Genomic DNA, 20,282 nt, shown 5'->3' on the forward strand with positions numbered 1-20,282 from the left:
AGACACACAGGTAAAATCCCACATAACGGGCTGCAGGCCACACAGTTCACACATGTCCACTCTTTACTGCTTCATCTTCCGAAACCACCTGCTGCTGTGCACGTTTCAGCTGGCCAGCGGGGGCCCTAATGCACAACGCTCTATCCTCAGCACCAGTCCTGATATGCTGCTACAGCGTTGGACACCCCATATCATACTGTGCAAAACCATCACCTGAGGCATTAGGGCAGCAATCAGATGGTGTAAAATAACAGGTGAATATGCTACTGCGTCACAACCTATGCTCCAACAAATGCAAATTAGGTCCATATTCTAATTTAAAATAGCTACCTATTCACTACTGACGTGAAAACAAGAAAGACATACATAAGCCTACACAAAATGCATTTCATCTTACCTGAAAATACATCCACAGATTACAGTTTGAATAAGTGATGAGACGTACACGCTGAACCTTATTTCCCTCTTTTCTGACTGATTCCTGTTTTGTCTTTCTGTCAAATGGCCCCTGTCTTGATATGCTGCAAGCGCAGAGAGGGAGAAACCCAATAGTCCCTGACAAAAACATTTTCTAGTAAAGTTGAAAGTAAGTTTTATTTAAGCCAAATCCTTTGTTAAGCTCCAAAGATGCCATCAGAACGATCCTGTGATCACCAGTTTTTAAAATTACAAAAAGATCTGCAAGAGGCTAAACTGAAATACAAAAATTAATTCCTGGCCTTCAGATCGAGACTGAATTAATGACTCAGATGAATAAATTTATCATTAGAGTGTATGCCACTATAAAAGACTTGGTGCCCTAATCTAAGGAGGTACTGAATGTTTAATATTAATATCCATGTTCATAAAGTGTAGTCAATTCTGCTACAGCTCTTACCTGGAGATTTAGAAAGAACCCTTCTCTCCCTTGGGTGATGCTTGAAAAAGGCAGCAGGAAGAATATCAGAGTTTTAAAAAATCTAATATCTAATAAAGTTTCCAATAATTACAAAAAGACCTATTATATGGGATACAAGATAAGCTAAACTGGAATACAAAAATTAAAGATGATCTAAATCTGCAGCCGATGCCTCTGCTCTGCTCAAGATGGTGCCCCAAAGAAGCACCTTCTTCTTGTGTCCCAGTCCTTTTATATTTCAGTCACGATGCTCCGTCCACACCCCACCTTGTCTGGTTGCTCAGTGGCTCAGTGATTATTTTGCTAATGAACTGTGTCACTGACTGGAGGACTTGGACTGTGGGAGGAAGCCGGAGCACCCGGAGAGAACCTACGAAGGCACCGGGAGAACATGCAGACTCCACAGAGAAAGGGCCCAGGTCGGCCAGGGCTGGAACCTAGAACCTTCTTGCTGTGAGGCGTGCATCACCATGCAGCCCCTTTTATTTACTAAATATATTATAGATTGATTTATTTGTTATATTTTGTTGTTTTATTTCATTTATTATTATTATTGTCAGTGCATCTTTAATAAATACAGCAGGCTCTGTAAAATGAGAGTACTATACTCATTGGACATATTTATTGTGGAAACCTTGAGTGTAATAATCACCTTTATTTGGCAAAGTATGTTACACACAAGGAATTTGTTTCCGGTACAGAACCAAGGCAGCCATCTGTGGCACCAACTCAACCGATGGCCCTAACCATCAGGGGCAACTTGGGGGTTCAGTGTCTTGCCCAAGGACACTTCCACATGTGGACTGCAGACACCGAGATTCGGACCTCCAACCCACTGGTTGGGAGATGACCACTCTACCCACTGAACCACAGTCGCCCCCTAATCTAATTAGCCTCTCTTCAGGGACTGGTTTACCTGTACAATGGATCATCTGGGAACAATTATGTGATATTAGTGCAGAAATGGTTCCTCTAAACTAACCAAGAGCAGAGCACAGTGAAAACTCACAAGATTACAAAGAGCACATGAATTCTGTTTTTAATTAAGAAACACCAAGAGCAAGAGGAGCATCTTTTTAGCACTGGAAATGGACCAGTCAGGACATCCCGACATGGATAAATTTCATTTGGTACATTTCCATTTGTTTAACAGTTATCAGCTTTCTTTCCCCGCCATTTAAAAGTGTAACAGTAAAGTGTTTAAAAAATCCAAAATAAAAATCTCCATTACTGAAAGTGCACCTTTCATATGTTGTAATGGCATAAAAACAACCAAAAAACTGTGGCACTTTCATGAAAACTTTGCACTGGGCAACAATGTTCAGCTTACAGTATATATGAAAACCCAGTTTAAGAGCAGATACATAAAATGTGCCCAACAAGGGGCGTGCACACACCCTATCCTACTCACCTCTTTACGATCCACATGTTCATGATGACACCATTCTGTGTAGATAAATAATTCTTTAATTGCATTTGAAACCTAAGACTTTTTCTTCACAATGAATGATAAGAATGAATAAGACCAGTTTCCAACCATTTGACCAGGCAGCTCCCGTCAGGTATTAGATATTAGCCTTTAATGGAACAATGTCGGGGTGGTTTCTGAAGAACTTACTGGGAAGCTGTATTCAGTCTGAGTGGAAGAACAAGGGGTGTGGGAGGCGATCCACAACAACCAGGGGAACAAAATCGCAAGCTTCTGTGATTGCTCTAAAACAGCAGAACAAATCCTTGAAACAAAAGTGAGGAAAAAAAGAAAACCTAAATAAATAAAAATGAAGTAACTCTAGTTAATAGTACTCATTTTTAGGATATTAATACAAATATTTTAACCTTTACAATGAGAAAAAGGTTGGTGAAACCCAAAGTGGTTGTGCCATCCACTAGGCAGGCAAGCATGCTTTATTAGAGTTACACTACTGGTCACAGCACCTACAGGAGGCTTCCACTGCATTCCCACATGAGTCGACATTATTAAAACTGTGTACTACTTCTTATCTGCTGCAGGGGAAACAACCTACAGAAACACTGAGCCTTCAGAGTTTTATAGCTGACTGAATTAGCACTAAAGCTACCAAACCTCAAAATAACTTCTTGGAGCTGTTCTGGCTTGACCCTCCTAAGGATGTGGACAATGACAAATGAATTCACACACACAAGTGAATCTATAGTGGGGCTTAAAGTAGAGTGACTTGTGAGAAAGGCCTGAGACATACTGTACATAATCAAAAAACATACTTAGCATACCCACTCATCCTCAATCTACCTGAATGGCAGATAGCTTTGACACATAAAACAATATCCTTGACAACCACACAAAAACTACACACTTTTCAGTTCTTAAAAATAGTTTTTGAGATCTACTCAATCATATAAATCTGTGGAGGCAATAAACCGAGCTATATGGTCATAAAAGCAACTTCAAATGTCATGCAAATCAACAAATGTGACACTAGTTTACTAATCTAAGTTACCAATGTGCTAAAAAAGAACCTACATGTGACAAACTGGCAATCATATGATTTTGTACTGCATCTTCATGTCTGATGTTAGCACCAAAGATTCTTTCTTTTCATAAACAAGAAAAAAACAGACACAAAAGAGTCATTGTGATTGTGATTGACTTGTGACGCAAAGAAAAGTGGCCTGGCCAAAGCAACAGTACTTGGAAATATTTGCGGCTTTTAATTGGCATTTTCAACTTGAGGTGTGTACTGAAGCTGCACATAGTTGCAGTTGTGTGCACTCCTCTCCCAAAAGGCTGAGCATGCCTGCACAAAAAAGGTTCCTCTACAGAAGAGAAGAAAGAAGGCCGAAACTTCTTCAAGCATTAAAACAGTTAGGCTTAGAAAAAGCTCTGGACACACAGTATTAGAACCCAGAATAAACTCTAGGAAAGCTGAAGAGCAACTATTGTTAGTTTGCATGTTTTCTCCCACAAATATAATAGATATTTATATGTATATAAATAAAAATTCAGTGCTGTAAAAACATCTCCCACTCCATAGGATCTGACCCACTGCAGGTTTAATTTGTTTTCTCTTATGCATCGCAGGGCTAAAACTACTGTATACTGTAAAGTATGTAAACTGTACTGGTTCTCCTGTGTTAATAGTCCTTCACTGAGAATACAACACTGAGGAAGAGAAGACTTGTTAATATTGTTTCAATTTTTCTTGTTTTTGTTGTTGTTGTTTTTACTGCACACAGAAAAACATGTCCTCTTGTGTCACCTTGTTTTTTGGTAGCAGCAAAGCACCAAGTTTGTGTCAGGCTGTACGTGTGTAAGTCTCTCTGTGTGTCTGACATCACTCAATAGTCTCTGTGTTTGTGGTTATTCATGTTTGTGTACGTGTGTCTATGAAGAGCACGGCTGCATGTTGGTGCCGTGGGCTACGTGGGCTTGAAGGTCGATGGCCTGGGCTGGCTGCTGTCCTGGCTGGGCATTCATCAGTGTAACGTTCCTCACACAACCTGTTATTCCTGAAGAAAACTTCCCTCCTGTCATAGCAGCCATGTTTGGGGCTCCCCCGCGTGCAGACCGCCTCAATCAATGCCTAATAACATTAAGGAAGACAAAAACTACAGCTTTCTGTAAATGTGCTGCAGACTCAGCAGGGACTGATCCTATCTCACACATACTGCACTGGTCACTAGACACAGATATTCCTATAAGCATACAGCAGAGCTCTCCTAACACTGAGAAAGATTACTGGCTCAAACAAGGAGTGAAACTTCAAGTTGAAAATAATGTTATGAAGATAGAAAAACAGTGTGTTGGAAATTTTAAGATAGCTAACATAGTTATTGCCAGGTTGCTGGCTAAAATGTCTGAACAGCTGTTACAAGAATCAGTACAGTGATAGTGCAGCTGTATGCAGTATGGATGACTGTATAGTTTAATGAAGAACAAACATTTTTTCTAGGCAGCTAGCCAAGAGAAAAGGGTGGAGCTCACTGTGTTTAGCTCCACCGTTAAGCTAATGTAGATACACTCCTCTAGATCGCTCTACTGACTTTACAGCTTTTTTTTTTTTTAGCCAACTGGCTGGAGGTTAAAGAAAAAAAAAGACTTTTTATTAATTTATTTCATTATTTTACTAACAATGATACTTATAAATATATCGTTTTCATATGTTTTTGACTACATTTAGACAGTTTCAGGACTCCATACTTTCAGTCTACTCACCAAGGTATATACTGCCTTTAGTGTTGACCATGAGGCTTTTGCCTTTGGACTGTCCGTGTAGTGCAGCTCCTCCATCAATCTGGATGTAGCCATCTTTTCCAGTTCTGCAAACACAGCACAACTAAACACAAGAACTAAACACTCACTGACAAATTCAGGGAATAGTCCACACTTGGAAATAACAGACCTTTTTCATGCCAGACATTTTAACATGTCACAACAAGGAGAGCACAGATGTGCTTAATGATGCCTGTATTACACTTAGCAGAGATACAGGTATTGTTGGAAACAGACTCACTGGGTTAGTCTACTGAGAAACTCAGCACAGAGCCATCGTTAATGTTATCAATTCCACCTGTGCTTTAAAAAAAAAGTTGTATAGCAGATATAGGTTTTGGTTCTACACACAGGTTCTTAAGAATTTTGTTAAAAAGTGCCCCTGTTGAAACTTTGAATGGTTAGTTTATACCATATACAGAGTCAAACTCCAAAAAACGTCAGGATATAATATGCAATCATACCTGACTGCTGTAATCTTATGCCATTTCCCATCATTGATGGACTTCCTGGACAAAATCTCAGCCGCCCCACTGCCCAGCTGGTAACTGGATAATATGTAGGTGGCCAACATTACTACAACATTAATTTGAATCCAAAATAATAACACACATGCAGATTTCAATAGAACTACGGACTGAGTCACCTGAAAACAAGGTGTCCGTTCTGCAAACCAAGGCTAATGAAGTCCTTTCCTTTGGCGTGTTCTCCGTGTTCCTGGAGATAAACGTGTTATAAGTGTTTAGTTGGCAGAGGAAGAAGTTGTTACATGATGGCACACTGTGAAGAAGTTGTTGCATGATGGCACACTGTGATGTTCTGACCAATGGCCACCTGCACTTTACTCCTTTTCCACACTTAACAATAAACATGAGGCAATGCAGTCAACTGTATTTGTGCATGTGTGACAACCTTTCAAAGAAAATGACAAAAGAAGCCGTCAGCACATTGTGCAATGCAAACACAAATCATGGGGTTCTCCAGTATCTTAGAACTGTTGCAACATACATATTCTTTTGAAAAATGCATGTTATGAAACGTTAGATATAAAAGACGTGTCTTCTGTATGAGTGGATACCTTTTTATTAGCATGCACCTTTCGCAAATTGCGTGTGGCATTGGTCTCCTGAGGAAAATGGAGGATGAGTTACAGAAGCAACATGCACTTATCTAGTGGTGTCAGCCATGCCGGGCTCACAGCCATCATGTTACAGCATAAGTATGAATTAGACAGTATGATGGTGAACGCTGCCCAACAGCCAGTAAAAAACTGAAATGAAAGAAAGTGCAGTACTGCATTATAATGATGTATTATTGATGTAATTCCAAGTAAAAGTGCTGAAGTAGTAAAGTTATGGTGAGGATGAAGAGGTGGAAGGGAAGTTTGTGACAATCAGGCTTAATTTGGATTAAACCATATCTCAGACTTACAGATAAGTCATAAGACATGACCAGAACCAGGACTTACCACCCCCTGCCACAGGATCAGGCCCTCAGGAGAGTGCGTATTAATCTCCAGTTCGATGGTCTCTGGTGAGTCATGGGCACTAACAAAAGATATTTTAAGAAATAACTATTGTGCCCTGGAAGCATTAACTCCTGATAATTCACTGTGAGAACAAAACAATGTAGAAAACAGTTACCTTCTGGGGAAAATGGATTTAGGAAGAGCAATGTAACCGTCATTGTGGAAATGAGCTGCATACTGGTAGGGTGAATCTACAAAAAATGCATCAAGTACAAATGAAACTGGCATTCAAATATTGGTAAAGGTGCTGTGAACTTTCACTTTTACTGTAATAGTGCCCTCCACTGCTGAAAACATGAAAGAGACCCTGGTTAGATAGATGACAGATTCTTTCACAGAAATCACTTAGTAACATTTTATTTGCTGATGGTGTTTAATGTGAGACTACGTAACCTTTAAAAAAAAAAAAGTTCACAACCTATGAAACACACTGTCAATTCAATACACTCAAAGATTTCCCTGTCACAGCTGTAGCTTACTGTGGCTAATTTCATTTCAGGCTCAGAATCCATATGTAAATCTGCAGGTCTGAAACAAAACAACAACGACCAGTATGAACAAACTGTGATGCATACTCATTTGACAGTCGTCACACTCCTCATCACTTCTGACCTTTCAAAGAAATCGGACTGAACTCACCAAAACCACAGCTCCATGCACAACAAATAGTTGTTAGTGACAGCACAAATGTTTGGACATGCAGCAGATTTAATGTTCTGACTTAGACAGTTTCAGACAAAAACACATTTTTGGTTTTCTTGCTGTGCAGACATGTAGTTTTGAAGTAGACAGACATGAAAGATTTGACATTGTGAGTAACCGTCTTACAGGCATTGACATAACAACAGGAAAAGAAAAACGGGGAATTCCACATGTCGAGCATTTTCAGTGTGAAAATGGTCCAAAAACACACAGCAAAAATTAGTTGACCTCCCAGCTGCAGTTTACCATCCTGTTGCCTTTGAACATGGATGCAGAATTCCCCTCTCCCAGCTTTCCAATGGGGATAAGAGTCTCAGTTGAGTACAAATGTATGTTTGGTTTTGTGTTTATGCATGAACGTGTGTTAGGTGATAAGACAGTTTGGGTTGAGTTTGAAAGGAACGTGGGGCCCCTCGGGTTTAGACAGGCCCCTGTTAGTCACTGTTATGTCAGGCAGATTGAATATTAAGATACTGCACCATTTGGCTCGCTAGTTTCCAAATTCCACGGGGCCTCGGGGAAACTGGAGACCTGGCCTGTGTGTGCAGGATACAGCCAGGAGAGTGCAGTGGTGAGACACATTTAATCACTTAGAGTTAACCCTGTCAGCATGCAGGGCACTGTTGACAGGGTTTGGAGGGCATGAACTGTCTGATGCTGTGCATTATAAATGGACAATAAACAAACATATTTCCCAAGTGTTCTGCTGTTTGTCTTAATAATGGTTTACATGGTAATGTTGCCAGTCAGTACTTACTTTCTTCACAGGTCAGGCCTGTGTGCCCAGCTGTGCACACACACTGGCCATTAAAACAGCTGCCACCATTCTGGCACTGACGGTTGCTCTGGCACACATCTTTCACCACCTCACAACGCTCACCTTTAGGGACACATGCCAGTCATGGGTCAGGGGTGAAAGGTCAAGGGTCAAGTTCATTCAGAAGCAGGCTAGTTCACATGATTTGGAGATTATATGTAGACGCAGCTTACTGTTTAGTTTTACACGTTTTAATGAAATACTGAGAGATCTTTGAAGGAGAAGATCTGTTGGAACTGATACTTAAACAGGCTTTTGCCCTGAGTTGCATGTTTCCTACTCCAAATGAAAGCTGATCAGTACAGCTTATACTTAAGGACGCTGTCTTAGACAAGTATAACTTAGAAAATCTTCCATTTACAGAAATAAAAGTGAAACATACATGGTAACTGATAATGAGCAGCATATACAAACTATAGTAGCAACTTCTGTCAGGGATCAAACATTTGCTACATCTTCTCAAGCACTTTGAGAACTGACCTTCAAATCCATCCTTACAGATGCACTGGTACTCATATTCAGCACTCAACATGCAGTGACCACCGTTCAGGCAGGGCCGGCGGTCACAGGGGCTGTTGTCCACACACTTGTGGATAGACCTGCTTTCTGTGAAACTGTAGGACAGATCCACCTTCTTGTTGTTGATGGAAACCTAAGCAGGCAGTGCAGACGTGTTTAAGCAACCACATAGAGATAAATACTTATTAGCGTTTTATTTTGTATTTATTTTTAGCACAGAGAGATCTCACCTCTCCTACACATCCCCAAAACATTCTGCTGACATTAGCAGGCTTCGGCAGGATGTCCATGCTGGGAACTCCTCCAAGGTACATGTGGGTGTGGATATTGAGGCCCTGGGCTTTTCCTGGAGACATCTTCCTCTCCACCAGGCCATGGTCGACCCTGAGGTGGCCGGCTCTCTTGTTCCGCTCGGCCACAACTCTGTGCCACTGGCCTAAAGAGACTGGCTCAGGACTGAGAAGGATTGCCTGGCCTGAAAATCAAGATAGGTCCACAGAGATTTGACTTTCTGACAGTTTGCCTTATAGACCGCAATGTGTGTAAGTGGAATGAACAAATATCAGTATTATCTGCTCAGTAATTTGATCATATCCCTGGTTATTCTAACCATACTAACTCCTTTATTATGTTAATTCATGCACTAAAACATAAAAGCACCAAGCTGATTTGAGGTGCACATAAACAAATTAAGACAACAGCATTTAATGCTTTGTTGAAATGGTCCCAGATCACAGTTTATACTGATATTTGCTTGTCACCACATCACTTCAGAGTGCAGTTTTCAGGAGCAAATAACTTCAGTTTTACACTGTTTACCTGTGCCCAGTTCGTATCTGAGCTCTACATGTCCCTCCACCATGGAGATGGCTACAAAGTCCTCCACCTTCATTTTCTTGCCACCACAGAAGAACATCAGGCCATTTCTCTCCAGGGGCTTGAACTCGAGCTCAACACGCAGGTCATCGTGGATGTTGGTCAGGGGAGGATAGGCTATGTAGGACGCCTCACCATCAAACAGCGGAGTGGTCACCAACTCCCCTAGTAAAGGCAAGAAGATTATTTCATAAAATCTGAAAAGTACAAAAGACAGTGTCCTGTAAATATTTTGAATATGTTTATGGGAGATGAGTGTGATTGATATCCTGTCTTACCATCCATGCATTTGTGTCCAGACTTGCCAAGATGGCAGCGGCAGTCATAGCCCAGGCCACTTGGGCGATTGATGCAGGTGGCATCTGGTCCGCAGGCCTCTGTGGGAGTTCAGGTAACAAAAGGTCACAAACTATTTTTATTATTTACTAATAGGAGGCTGCCATGCTAAGGGTGCATGCTGATAGTCTTGATTTGTCTGTGTGGTCAGGTGACAATTCTTGTGTACCTGAGTGACAGTGCAGGGATGAGTGGTGCTGGCAGTTGCTTCCGGTGAATCCTCTGAGGCAGGTGCACTTATACAAGCTGGCCTCTGAGACCTCACACCTGCCACCATTCTGAATTACACAAGAGAAATCACCTTGATATTATGGAATTCAAATAGAGGGCAAGTACTACAAATACAGCATGTGAATGGATGTCACAGACCTGGCATGGGTGATCTTTGCAGGTGGGACAGTTTGTGACGCCAGTAGAGCTGCGATCAAGGTCTTTGAAGATGACCTCCTCACCTTGGATGACCAGTTGACGGATACAGCCTTCATAGTGCCAGTATTCAGTAAGCACAAATCATCACACAGAAAAAAAAAACATTTTTTCCATACTACATTGTTCTGAGTGACGTCTTACCAACAAACCCAGTCTTAATGCCAGCGGTTTTGTCGAGGACTGTATAGTTAGGGTAACCACCCACATGTAGCTCCTCGTTCAGATCCAGGCCCTGAAACTTGCCCTGAAGAGAGGGAATGAGCATTTACTGTACTGATCACAGAATTCATAAAATACACGTATGTGACAACAGGAGTTCTCTCACATCAACATAAGTACCTGTGAGCTGCCTTTGATGGGCTCTCCTCCATCTACAATGATATAACCCAGGGTGTGGTTGCGATACAGCTCAATGGTGTGAAACTCTCCCAGTTTGACGGGGTTGGGGTCACGTATGGTAGCCATGCCAGAGCCCACATCAAACCTGATTTAAAAAATTGTGATCATCAAGAAGCTTCCTGACACTGTGTTTACTCTAAGTCGTTTTGTTTTAAAAGATCAGTATAAGCTGACCTGAACTCCAAGCGGCCGCCCACAAGTCCCAGAGAGATAAAGTCCGCTCCTGTGGTCCTTCTCTGGCCGTTGTAGAGGATCATACCTGTACCACAAAAACAGGGTTAGTGAGTACTAGTGCAAACGTGATCTTATATTATCTCCTGCAATAATATCCATCTTAATAAGTCTATATACATATACTGTATATATTTTTAAAAAGGCATATTTTCCATCATTTGAGCCCAGTAGTAGAATGATTAACTCAAGATAAATAAGATTTTAGACTAAATATAAGTGGAAGGGACTTGTTAGGATGGACATTATTTGCAATGGAGTTATTCACACACAAAATAAATTCTTTGAGAGCTGTATATGAAAGTGGCATGCTATGATGAGGCAAGTTTAAAGCAAACAAAAGCCAGGTTATAACCTATCATTCTGTCTGGGCATCACTGGGTACAGTAAGGTGTAACCAGTCACATCAGTACAACTAGTCCTCCCTTTTCTTTCTCCACATGCTGGAAATACACATGCTTATGGTTATGAGCCACTCAGGCTGATTAGAACATGCTCTTGTACATCATCATCTCTGATGGTTCTGAAAAAGGGGTGATCAAGAGCGTAGACTGCATATGTGTGTAACATAGCTGATTTTTAAAGTGTAAGTTAGCTTAGACACAGTATCCTACATGTATCACACCTTCAAACAAACAATGGTCACAGATAAGTTGCCAGTCAAAATTGTCAATATAAGTAATGGCAGCCATATATTTCCCTAGATTTTCCAAACATCTTACAGTAATGTCTTATTATTTTATTGTCACCACAAATCTGACACCAACTGTGGGTAGTTTAACAAAAGCCAGCGCTATTTTGAGCTGACTTTCATTTTCAGAAGTGTAGGGATGTTCAAATAAAAACACAACACTTATAGAAAAAGGTGTGTAGCAGTGCTTTTACATAATGTGAGCATACAAAGACTGATTTAAGCAGCAGTGCTACTCTGTATGCGCAGGTAAAGTACTGTAGACTTGGGAGTAGTAAAATTCAATGACTGTAATTCTCCTAAACATGGTGTTGTGATCATGACTGAAGAGCCAGTACAGAATAAAAACACAGGCCATGCACCATCTTGCATCTCTTCACATCTTCACAGATTTTAAATGAGCTCTGAGCTGGATGCATTATGTCAAAGTTTTACACAGCCAAAAAGCGGAACTGCCAACATCAGCCTCCTGTGACTGAGACTCACCAGCGTACAATATAAGACCTTCCCACCACGTGGTGAGAGCAGAGGGAGAAAGGGAAGGGACAGAAGACGTAGTGAATTATACATGAGGAAATATGACATAATAAAAAAAAAGAAAAACATACTTTGAGTTTCAACAAGCAAAAGCTATAAAAGGAAAAACATAGTTCGAGTTTCAACAAGCAAAAGCTATAAAATAACTGTACAACTCAAGCAGATTTATGGTTGTACTCACCATCGACATTATCAGGTCTAAAGTTGATCTTAATGGTGAAGGCCTTGTAGGCATTTTTGATGGTGGGCAGGGTGAGATAGGACAAAGGTTCCTGTGCAAAATATGGCATCACTCTCTCTGAAAACACACAACTGCATAGTTAGATATAGACAACTGAGCAGTTCATGCTAAAATCTTTTATCTGCCAGCGCCCACCCCTACTGTTCTCCCTGCTATGCAGACTAACCGTGAACGTGAAGTTTGGTAAAAGCTTCCACTTTGCCCTGTTTGTTAGACGCGGTACACACGTATGTCCCAGAATCCTCATGGGTGACACGAGGAACTGTCAGTACGTTGACTTCTTGGAAACACTTAGGAGGAAGCTTTCCTTCCAGCTAAATAAAGAAGCAGACATGGAGATTTCAGTATCATAAATAATAAGCATTTAGACTACAGACAGTAAACAGTATTAGAAAGAATTCCTAAACACTCCATCTTGAAAAAAGTGTTCTCTTGAATCATGTATCATGGTTACCTTGGACCATTTGATCTGAGGTACAGGGTATCCTGAAGCCACACAAGGCAAGACTGCATCAGACCCCACTGTCACCTCTTTTGTTTCAGGCAGTGCAGCAATTTGAGGAAGGGCTGTGCAAACAGACAAAGGATTTAAACCAGGATGGGGACAGCTCAGTGCAACTGCCTTTGTATATGTAGCAAAAGGAAATAAAGTGTCTTTACTGATTACTCACACTGGACGTGGAGGACCACCTGAGACTGTACTGAGCCTACGTCATTGGTGGCAGTACAGCGGTACTGCCCAGCATCGGCCTCCGTCACCTGCTCGATCTTCAGCATGCCGCCATTCACAACGACGTGAGCTGGTAGGGCCCCACCAACTTTACTCCATTTGACCGTGGGCTCTGGGTCACCAACAGCCTGGCATTCAAACTCCACAGAGTTCCCAATCATCACAGTCTGCACTGAGGTACGCACATTGATCATCACCTTAGGCAGGGCTGTGGACAAGATGAAAAGTACAGTGAGGTTAAAAGTGAGCGGTGTATATACAGTATGAGTATAGTGTGTTTGTAATGAATGAGACAGACCTTGGACAGTCAGCCTGGCAGTATCCTGGGCCTGACCATACACACTGCTAGCTCTGCAAATATACACACCCTCATTGCTCTGCTCAAGGTTCTCAATCCTACAGAGAAAAGATCAAAATACACAAATTAAAACAAGCCATGGTTGATGTTCACAATATTCAACCTTTAAAAAAAAATGAAGGTACATATTTGTGACTTGTTTTTTAAGATTTAAATCTAGGAATGACAGGGCCTGAGGCTGAGTGCCACAAACAGGTTAGGGATGACGGAAAACACAGAGACAGACTAATGCATTGTCAGGTTTGTGTGTTTATGGTATTTGTTAACACCAGAAATATTATCAAAAAAGTATCGCAAGCAAAAAATAGCTGTAAATAAAATTTGTTGACGAGTATAAAACTGACATCCTCAAGTTGGGCCCTTTAATATAATACATATTAGTTGGGAGCTGTTTTGTCTTGTAGTGTTGCCTGTTTTCACCAAACCAGTCCGTGGTGTGTATGAGTCACCTGAGCACCCCATCCTTGATGTGGTGGTTTGGAGGCAGGGCACCTCCTTCCTTCAACCACTCAATTTTGGTTTCTATGCCTCCTGCGGCTGAACAGGTGAATTCCACAGCACTGCCCTGGGCCTTTACTTCAACCTGGGGAGCTACACGTACTGCCAAAGGGGCTACAGAGAAGGAGGACAGAGACAAAATCACTCTTACATATCTCCTCACTTCCAACTCTATTTTACTCTTTAGACATCTGGTGCAACAGTCTTTATGTCTAGTTATAATATCAAATAATCACCATAACTTACATCTGACTGTGACTCTAGCTACCACTTCGCTGTGGCCCACTTTGTTCCTGGCCACACACTTGTAGCTCCCAGCATCTTCAGCAGTGGCCAAGTTGATCTGGAGGTCTCCTTCACTAACCTGAGCCCTCGGGGACAGGTTTCCATCTAGCTTGGTCCAAGTGTAGGTCAAAGGAGGAGTGCCATGAGCCAGGCACTGTAACCTGATCACCTCCCCGACACGCACCGCCACATCGTCGGGCACAGAAGTGGCATAAGGAAGGGCTAGAAACGGAAGCAAAAAAGTTCAGTAGGGTTATGGGTTTTCTTAAGAAATGTCCAAAGCAAAATGAAACATAAAAAAGGAATTTCTAGTCAGTGCAGGAGAGAATACATTTCAAAATGGGATACAGTTGAATAAAATCAAATAAAGCTAAACTTGCAGGCAAGTATAAGAAGGACCAAGCAGCCGGCATAATTTGGACCCAGAGCAAAAAATCATGAAGCCACAGCACTCACTCTCTACATTTAGCACGATGGTGACTTCAGTGGTGCCCATAGTGTTGGTGGCACTGCAGATGTATTCTCCAGAGTCTTGGCGGTCCACAATGGGCAGCACCAGATTGTTGTTCACCACCTTGTGTCTCCAAGGTAGAGGAGACCGTAGCTTGGACCAGGTGATCTTTGGGGTTGGGATACCTACAAAAACACAAAGTGGAGAAAGGAAAAGAAATTACTGGACAGCGCATTTTGAAAGTCAATTTTAATCAGACCAGAACTGTCTTATTCCTGTGGCATTCATTTACAATAAAGGTCAAATAAAACTGTCAGTACAGTAATAAGATTGAAAACCAAAAGGTGACACAAGACAAGGCACAGCACAAGCGAACTGCAATGACAAATTTTAAAATATTCAGATTTTTAGCAGTCATTACTGTAACAATCCATCAGTCTGGATCAATGCATCAGTCAAATGGCCAGCAATCTGATGTCACTGATGAAACATCGAAGTTAGATGTACCTTTATTGTGACACAACCTGATCAGTCGTTGCAAATAAAGTGAAATCTTTGCAGCACAAAAATAACAGAGGATCTGTGTGATTTAAACAGCTGTCTGTGGAGATTATGCTTCAGTAAACACACCAGAGAGAAGAAATAGACTTGAAGCATGAAAAAAGCAGGGGGTCCAAGGGTGATGCACAGAACGGGTACTAGGGTTGAACATCCAGCCCTGCCCACATCCCCTAACCCTCTTGAAGAAAGCACGGTGACGCAATAGATGTGGGTGGTGCTGGATGAAGATGTGGACGAGGCTGTATGTCCAAACCCACCTTACCAAGGCCTGCAGCCAGTACTACTCTGTGAGTCAGTATATTGTCAGTGTGGACTGACACATTTGATAGACTGGAGCTCTAACTGCTGTGTGAGAAAGCCGAGTGATAAATGCTTTCTATGTGAATTGGTTTTGACCTATAAAGCTACCTCTCCCATCAGAAACACACTGTGGGTACTGAAGTATATTGAATTAAAAACAACACACACAGCACTAAGTGTCTGAAATAAAACTCCAATGCAATGCATTTTTCTAGCTTTTTGTAAATGTGACAATGTAAAATGCTTCCTGTCTCAAAAGTCAAAGGTTATGTTGAATTGGAGGGTCATCATGGGCCCTTATTTGTATTTAAATAGTACTTGAATGTTAACAGAGGAGTATCTGGGAGTTAATAAAAATCTAATTGTGTGATTGATATCAATTGCTGGTCCCTGAATCAAATCAATTAGAAATCATGGCATATGTTTAGGTATCAGCAAACACTGGATTGCTGGGTAAGAGAATCAATAAAAGATGATGAAACTGGTCATTTACACCCTGAGTCCTTACCGTGCACTTCACAGCGCAGTGTCGCAGACTGTCCCTCCACCACAAGCATCAGTGGCTCAGTAACAGAAACCCTGGGCACTGATGGCACTTGAGAGCCTCCCTCAACAATGACCTCCACCCTGGTCTCTGTGGTGCCCTCAGTGCTGCGAACTGTGCACACATATATGCCACTGTCTTCTGGACGTGCCACTAGAATCTGCAGGAAGAAGAAAAATGGACATATTTCTTCATCAACAAGAAGAAGCACAGAAGAAAAGAAGGAATGGTGTATCACTTAAGCTGCTCTAAACATTCTGATATTATCAGATGCATTAGCACCTGCATGACTGCGTTGGACTCCATGGGTACAGGACTAGTCAGCATGATCTTGCGATTCCTGTCCAGCCTGTGCCATGAGACTGAAGGGCGGGGTTCTCCAGATCCCTGGCATTCCAGGTTAATGGGTTCACCCACACTAACCCGCACAGGACCAACAGGGGTGACAATGGCCACAGGAGACCCTGAGGGCACAGATGCACAATACTATTTTGGCTCCGTTTCCAAACAGCCACTAGAGGGCACTATTCACTTAGACATTTGAGGGTAGTGTGAAATTAGATATGTGTGTGCATGCTGATATGTGTGTAGCTTACCTTTAACTATCAGAGACACCAGGGTATGGGTGATGCCGAACGGGTTGCTCGCTATACAGCGATAGGCACCGTGGTTGATAGAGTGGGCATTGCTGATGGTAATAACAGAACCATCAGGGCTAACATCCACATTATCTGCAAAACAAAGATGCAAATGAAACAACAGATTTGTAAAAGACACCTGAACCTTTATGGTGAACTCCACCTAGTTTACCCATTGTGATTGACACTACTCAGCTTGTATGAACAGAATATAATGTATTCTGTGGCTCTGAATGGAGTGTCCTAAAAATACAATACCTCAGATGATGAGGTTTTTTTTCTTCATTACAAACTAGAAGTGTGGGGTTTGAAAGAGGTGGGGGGCAATTAGGAGGCAAAAGGGGTCTGAAATAAAATGCTAGTTTACTTATGAGAATTCTGTAGATGATCCAGTGTTTTTGCAATTTTAATCTGTCTCTTGTGAGTCCCCAAGCTTTTTGGGAAAGCTAAAATAAAGTGCTAGAGTAGAGTAGCCCCTTAAGATTCTAAGAAAACCTCAGCTAAAGAAATCTTCATTTAAAAACTGACAAAGGTAAAAGCAGTACAAATCTGGGACTGGAGGAAATGACTGATTGCAACATGCACATTCTATTTACAGTTTTTATTAAACGTGCACCACAGAGCATATCTATGTTTTGACAAGAGAACCCATTATGTCATGAAATTCTACCAGGCATAACGAATACCATGCAAAATTGTACTAATGCAAAGATGTCAACGCAAGTCTCAGAGAAAAAGATTTCAGTGTTATCAGTAACAGAGGAGTACTGCAGGAGGGACTTGCAGCTGTAACTGTCTGTAAATAACGCCATAATAAAATCACAACTCACAGAGCAGGATTGTTCCTCAGAGAAGGTATGTGTGGTTATTACCTGGCAGGGGCTGGTTGCTGGCCAGTTTCCACTCCAGTCTGACAGGCTGAGCTCCGCTGTACACCCTGCACCTGAAGCTGGCTGACTCCCCCACACGCACTGCAGCAGTGTGGGGCTCAATGGCAATGATGGGACTCTGAAGACCTGCCACAGAAAAAGAGGATTCTATTAGGACTTTAGTGATCTCACTTCATTAAGCTGACTTGTTATTCACAGGCACTTGAAGTAATAAGTACTACTTAGTGTTGCCATGGGCTGCACTGGCAGCAATTTAGGAGCGCAAACATTCCAGGAAGGAGTGAATGAGGATGAGATCACGGGCCAGTAGTGAGGAAAGTCATTCAATCCAAGGTTACTTGGGCTACACTGGAAAGCACAACTGGAAAGTTCATTCATGAAGTGAGGCAGTGTTTGTGTGAGAACAACACCCTGCCATGTAACGCCCTGCTTTTAATGAGTTTCTCCCAGTCTCTGACTGATGCTGTCACCAAGTAGAATTTCCTTAGTGAGGAAGAAAAGGCTGCCAAATCAAATAAAACAGCCCAACCTTAAGCACAGTGAGATTAAATATTTGGAAAAATAACAAAGTGACACATTTATTCTGTTGCATTCTGCTGCAATACAGTGTCAAAATTGTTTTCTTATTGGTCCATGAAGAAAGACAAGCCAGAGGCCATAAGTGTTGACTAACTTACGTGAAGAAGATGAAGTGACAGACACAGAGACAGAGGACTGGTGGATATGGGATCCTGGGCTTCCAGGGATACTCTGTACTTGGCAGATATATTCTCCTGAATCCTCTGGAGTGGCTGACAGAATTCGGAGCTGATTGCCCAGAACCTGCGCATGGCAGAAGAGGAGTCAACTAATTTCAGTTCAGCTTGCAAAACAAAGCTCACCATTTCACTCCATCCATCCATTTTCCTCCTCTTATGCGACACCACTTTACTACCAATGGCAAATAACACTATTAAATACTAATACTGACAATAAAACCTAATATCAGTATGGAATTTGATATTAAAATGCTGATCAAATTGACAAACCAACTGTATATGTACTCAGATTTTAAGAACTGGCCTGCCTAAATCAACATACACTTTTTATGTAGAGAATACCTCTAATTACATATTGGACCTCAACAAGAATCTAGATGTATGTGCTGACATGTTCAGACAAGCTTCAAACTATGATTCTAATCTAATAATTAAGTTTTTGAGGAATTTGGAAACATATGTTTCTGCTGCAGAAATTCACAACCTTTACCAGAATGTACCAGTGATTACCTGATGGTTGGAGGAGAGGGGTCCCCTGGCTCTCATCCAGGTGACTTGGGGAGGGGGATTTCCAGGGGCAAAACAGTTGAGCTCCAGACTCTGGCCCTCCTGGACGTTAGCTATAGATGGCTGGATGCTGACCACCGAAGAGCTATGGTCCGCTGCACGAACAAAATCACATGCACCACATTTGTTTTTCTTATGAAAGATTCACTCAGACATAAATATCCATAATACCGTATGACCTTACAGGAAGTAAGGATGTTTTTTTTGTATTGTATTGATGTATCGTTTTGATTTATTAAACATTTTTCACACAATCTATGTACAGATATGGGAAATACTTGTTTTATTCCTTCTTTTACAATCACTGTGCTTGTAATTAAGATGTATATGAAATTATTACTATTATTATCAGTTGGTGGGCAACCTTTGACTAAACTGTGCAAAGAGAGGAATGGCTGACAGGGTGGACAGGGAAGGTTATAGGTCTTGGGACAGAGGGACACAGGAAGACATATGTAGGTTTTACTTTAATATAACCTTTGCTATAGTCAAACTATACCCTTGTCTGTTATTTATTCATATCTTATCGTCTCTAATTTGATGCAGCAACAGCAAAAATAAATGTTCCCCTGTCGGTACAGCCTCCAGAGTAGAAATAAAAACAACCAAACCAAACCAGACAATAAAGTCAAACCTATTATTGTCCCCTCTGAATCATCACCAACAAATGTCTAATGTGAGCTAATTCAGTTTGACCATCATGTCATCTCACCTTTGAACACAGTGACTTTAATTGGAGCACTATTTGAGCCAATGCTGTTGCTGCCAACACACATGTAAGTGCCTGAGTCAGACACCTTGATGTTGGGGATGAGCAGGGTACCGATGTCGGTGCGGTCCGTTTGGGCCTGGAGAAGACACATCAATAATCAAGGAGATTAAAAAACTATAATTTGACCACTGAAATTTCCTGCCATGGTACACAGCATTGTATATCATATGATTTCACTAATATTTAAAACATATCAACACCCATAAATCATCTACTGAAGACAAATCACATCACTTACCTGTCTCATGTCCCTTGAAAAACAAATATGACATTGCTGACATCATGACATCACTACCTAGTAGCGACACAAAAGCACTACAGCGAAGCTCTTAAAGACAGGACAAGAGCTGTTATTGCTACAGTTCAGTCTTTCTGTAAATGGATTTTGGCTTATGATTTCTATGGCACAAAACTTTGTCCACTTTGTGTTACTATATCATGATCAATGATAAGTAAGTCCACTACACTATTATTGAT

The 20,282-nt window shown here is 41.4% G+C and overlaps 1 protein-coding gene across 9 annotated transcripts in view; it reads right to left on the reverse strand.

Annotated features, from left to right (window-relative positions):
* Positions 1-1,920: 1,920 nt before the first annotated feature.
* Positions 1,921-20,282, reverse strand: part of hspg2 (heparan sulfate proteoglycan 2) — an 87,959-nt gene continuing 69,597 nt past the window's right edge. For 5 of the 9 annotated variants that reach the window (XM_020585587.1, XM_020585593.1, XM_020585591.1 and 2 more), the window contains 34 exons: positions 19,746-19,881; positions 18,977-19,128; positions 18,386-18,530; positions 17,691-17,834; positions 16,777-16,911; positions 16,463-16,644; positions 16,145-16,340; positions 14,781-14,960; positions 14,286-14,546; positions 13,991-14,153; positions 13,482-13,579; positions 13,125-13,391; positions 12,908-13,020; positions 12,620-12,767; positions 12,394-12,510; positions 12,162-12,179; positions 10,928-11,012; positions 10,694-10,838; positions 10,496-10,598; positions 10,295-10,404; positions 10,095-10,203; positions 9,868-9,966; positions 9,533-9,754; positions 8,944-9,188; positions 8,675-8,846; positions 8,135-8,257; positions 7,857-7,913; positions 6,791-6,866; positions 6,616-6,694; positions 6,226-6,273; positions 5,794-5,864; positions 5,612-5,695; positions 5,089-5,194; positions 1,921-4,430 (listed from right to left, as the gene is read on the reverse strand). In XM_020585587.1, coding sequence (XP_020441243.1) covers positions 4,260-4,430; positions 5,089-5,194; positions 5,612-5,695; positions 5,794-5,864; positions 6,226-6,273; positions 6,616-6,694; positions 6,791-6,866; positions 7,857-7,913; positions 8,135-8,257; positions 8,675-8,846; positions 8,944-9,188; positions 9,533-9,754; positions 9,868-9,966; positions 10,095-10,203; positions 10,295-10,404; positions 10,496-10,598; positions 10,694-10,838; positions 10,928-11,012; positions 12,162-12,179; positions 12,394-12,510; positions 12,620-12,767; positions 12,908-13,020; positions 13,125-13,391; positions 13,482-13,579; positions 13,991-14,153; positions 14,286-14,546; positions 14,781-14,960; positions 16,145-16,340; positions 16,463-16,644; positions 16,777-16,911; positions 17,691-17,834; positions 18,386-18,530; positions 18,977-19,128; positions 19,746-19,881 — 4,560 coding nt within the window. In that variant the 3' untranslated portion in view covers positions 1,921-4,259. The remainder of the gene's footprint in view (positions 4,431-5,088; positions 5,195-5,611; positions 5,696-5,793; positions 5,865-6,225; positions 6,274-6,615; positions 6,695-6,790; positions 6,867-7,856; positions 7,914-8,134; positions 8,258-8,674; positions 8,847-8,943; positions 9,189-9,532; positions 9,755-9,867; positions 9,967-10,094; positions 10,204-10,294; positions 10,405-10,495; positions 10,599-10,693; positions 10,839-10,927; positions 11,013-12,161; positions 12,180-12,393; positions 12,511-12,619; positions 12,768-12,907; positions 13,021-13,124; positions 13,392-13,481; positions 13,580-13,990; positions 14,154-14,285; positions 14,547-14,780; positions 14,961-16,144; positions 16,341-16,462; positions 16,645-16,776; positions 16,912-17,690; positions 17,835-18,385; positions 18,531-18,976; positions 19,129-19,745; positions 19,882-20,282) is intronic. The other 4 variants (XM_020585586.1, XM_020585590.1, XM_020585589.1 and 1 more) reach the window with 4 other exon arrangements.

The sequence above is a fragment of the Monopterus albus genome, unplaced genomic scaffold (genome assembly GCF_001952655.1).
Source record: "Monopterus albus unplaced genomic scaffold, M_albus_1.0 scaffold371.1, whole genome shotgun sequence".
NCBI lineage: Eukaryota > Metazoa > Chordata > Actinopteri > Synbranchiformes > Synbranchidae > Monopterus > Monopterus albus.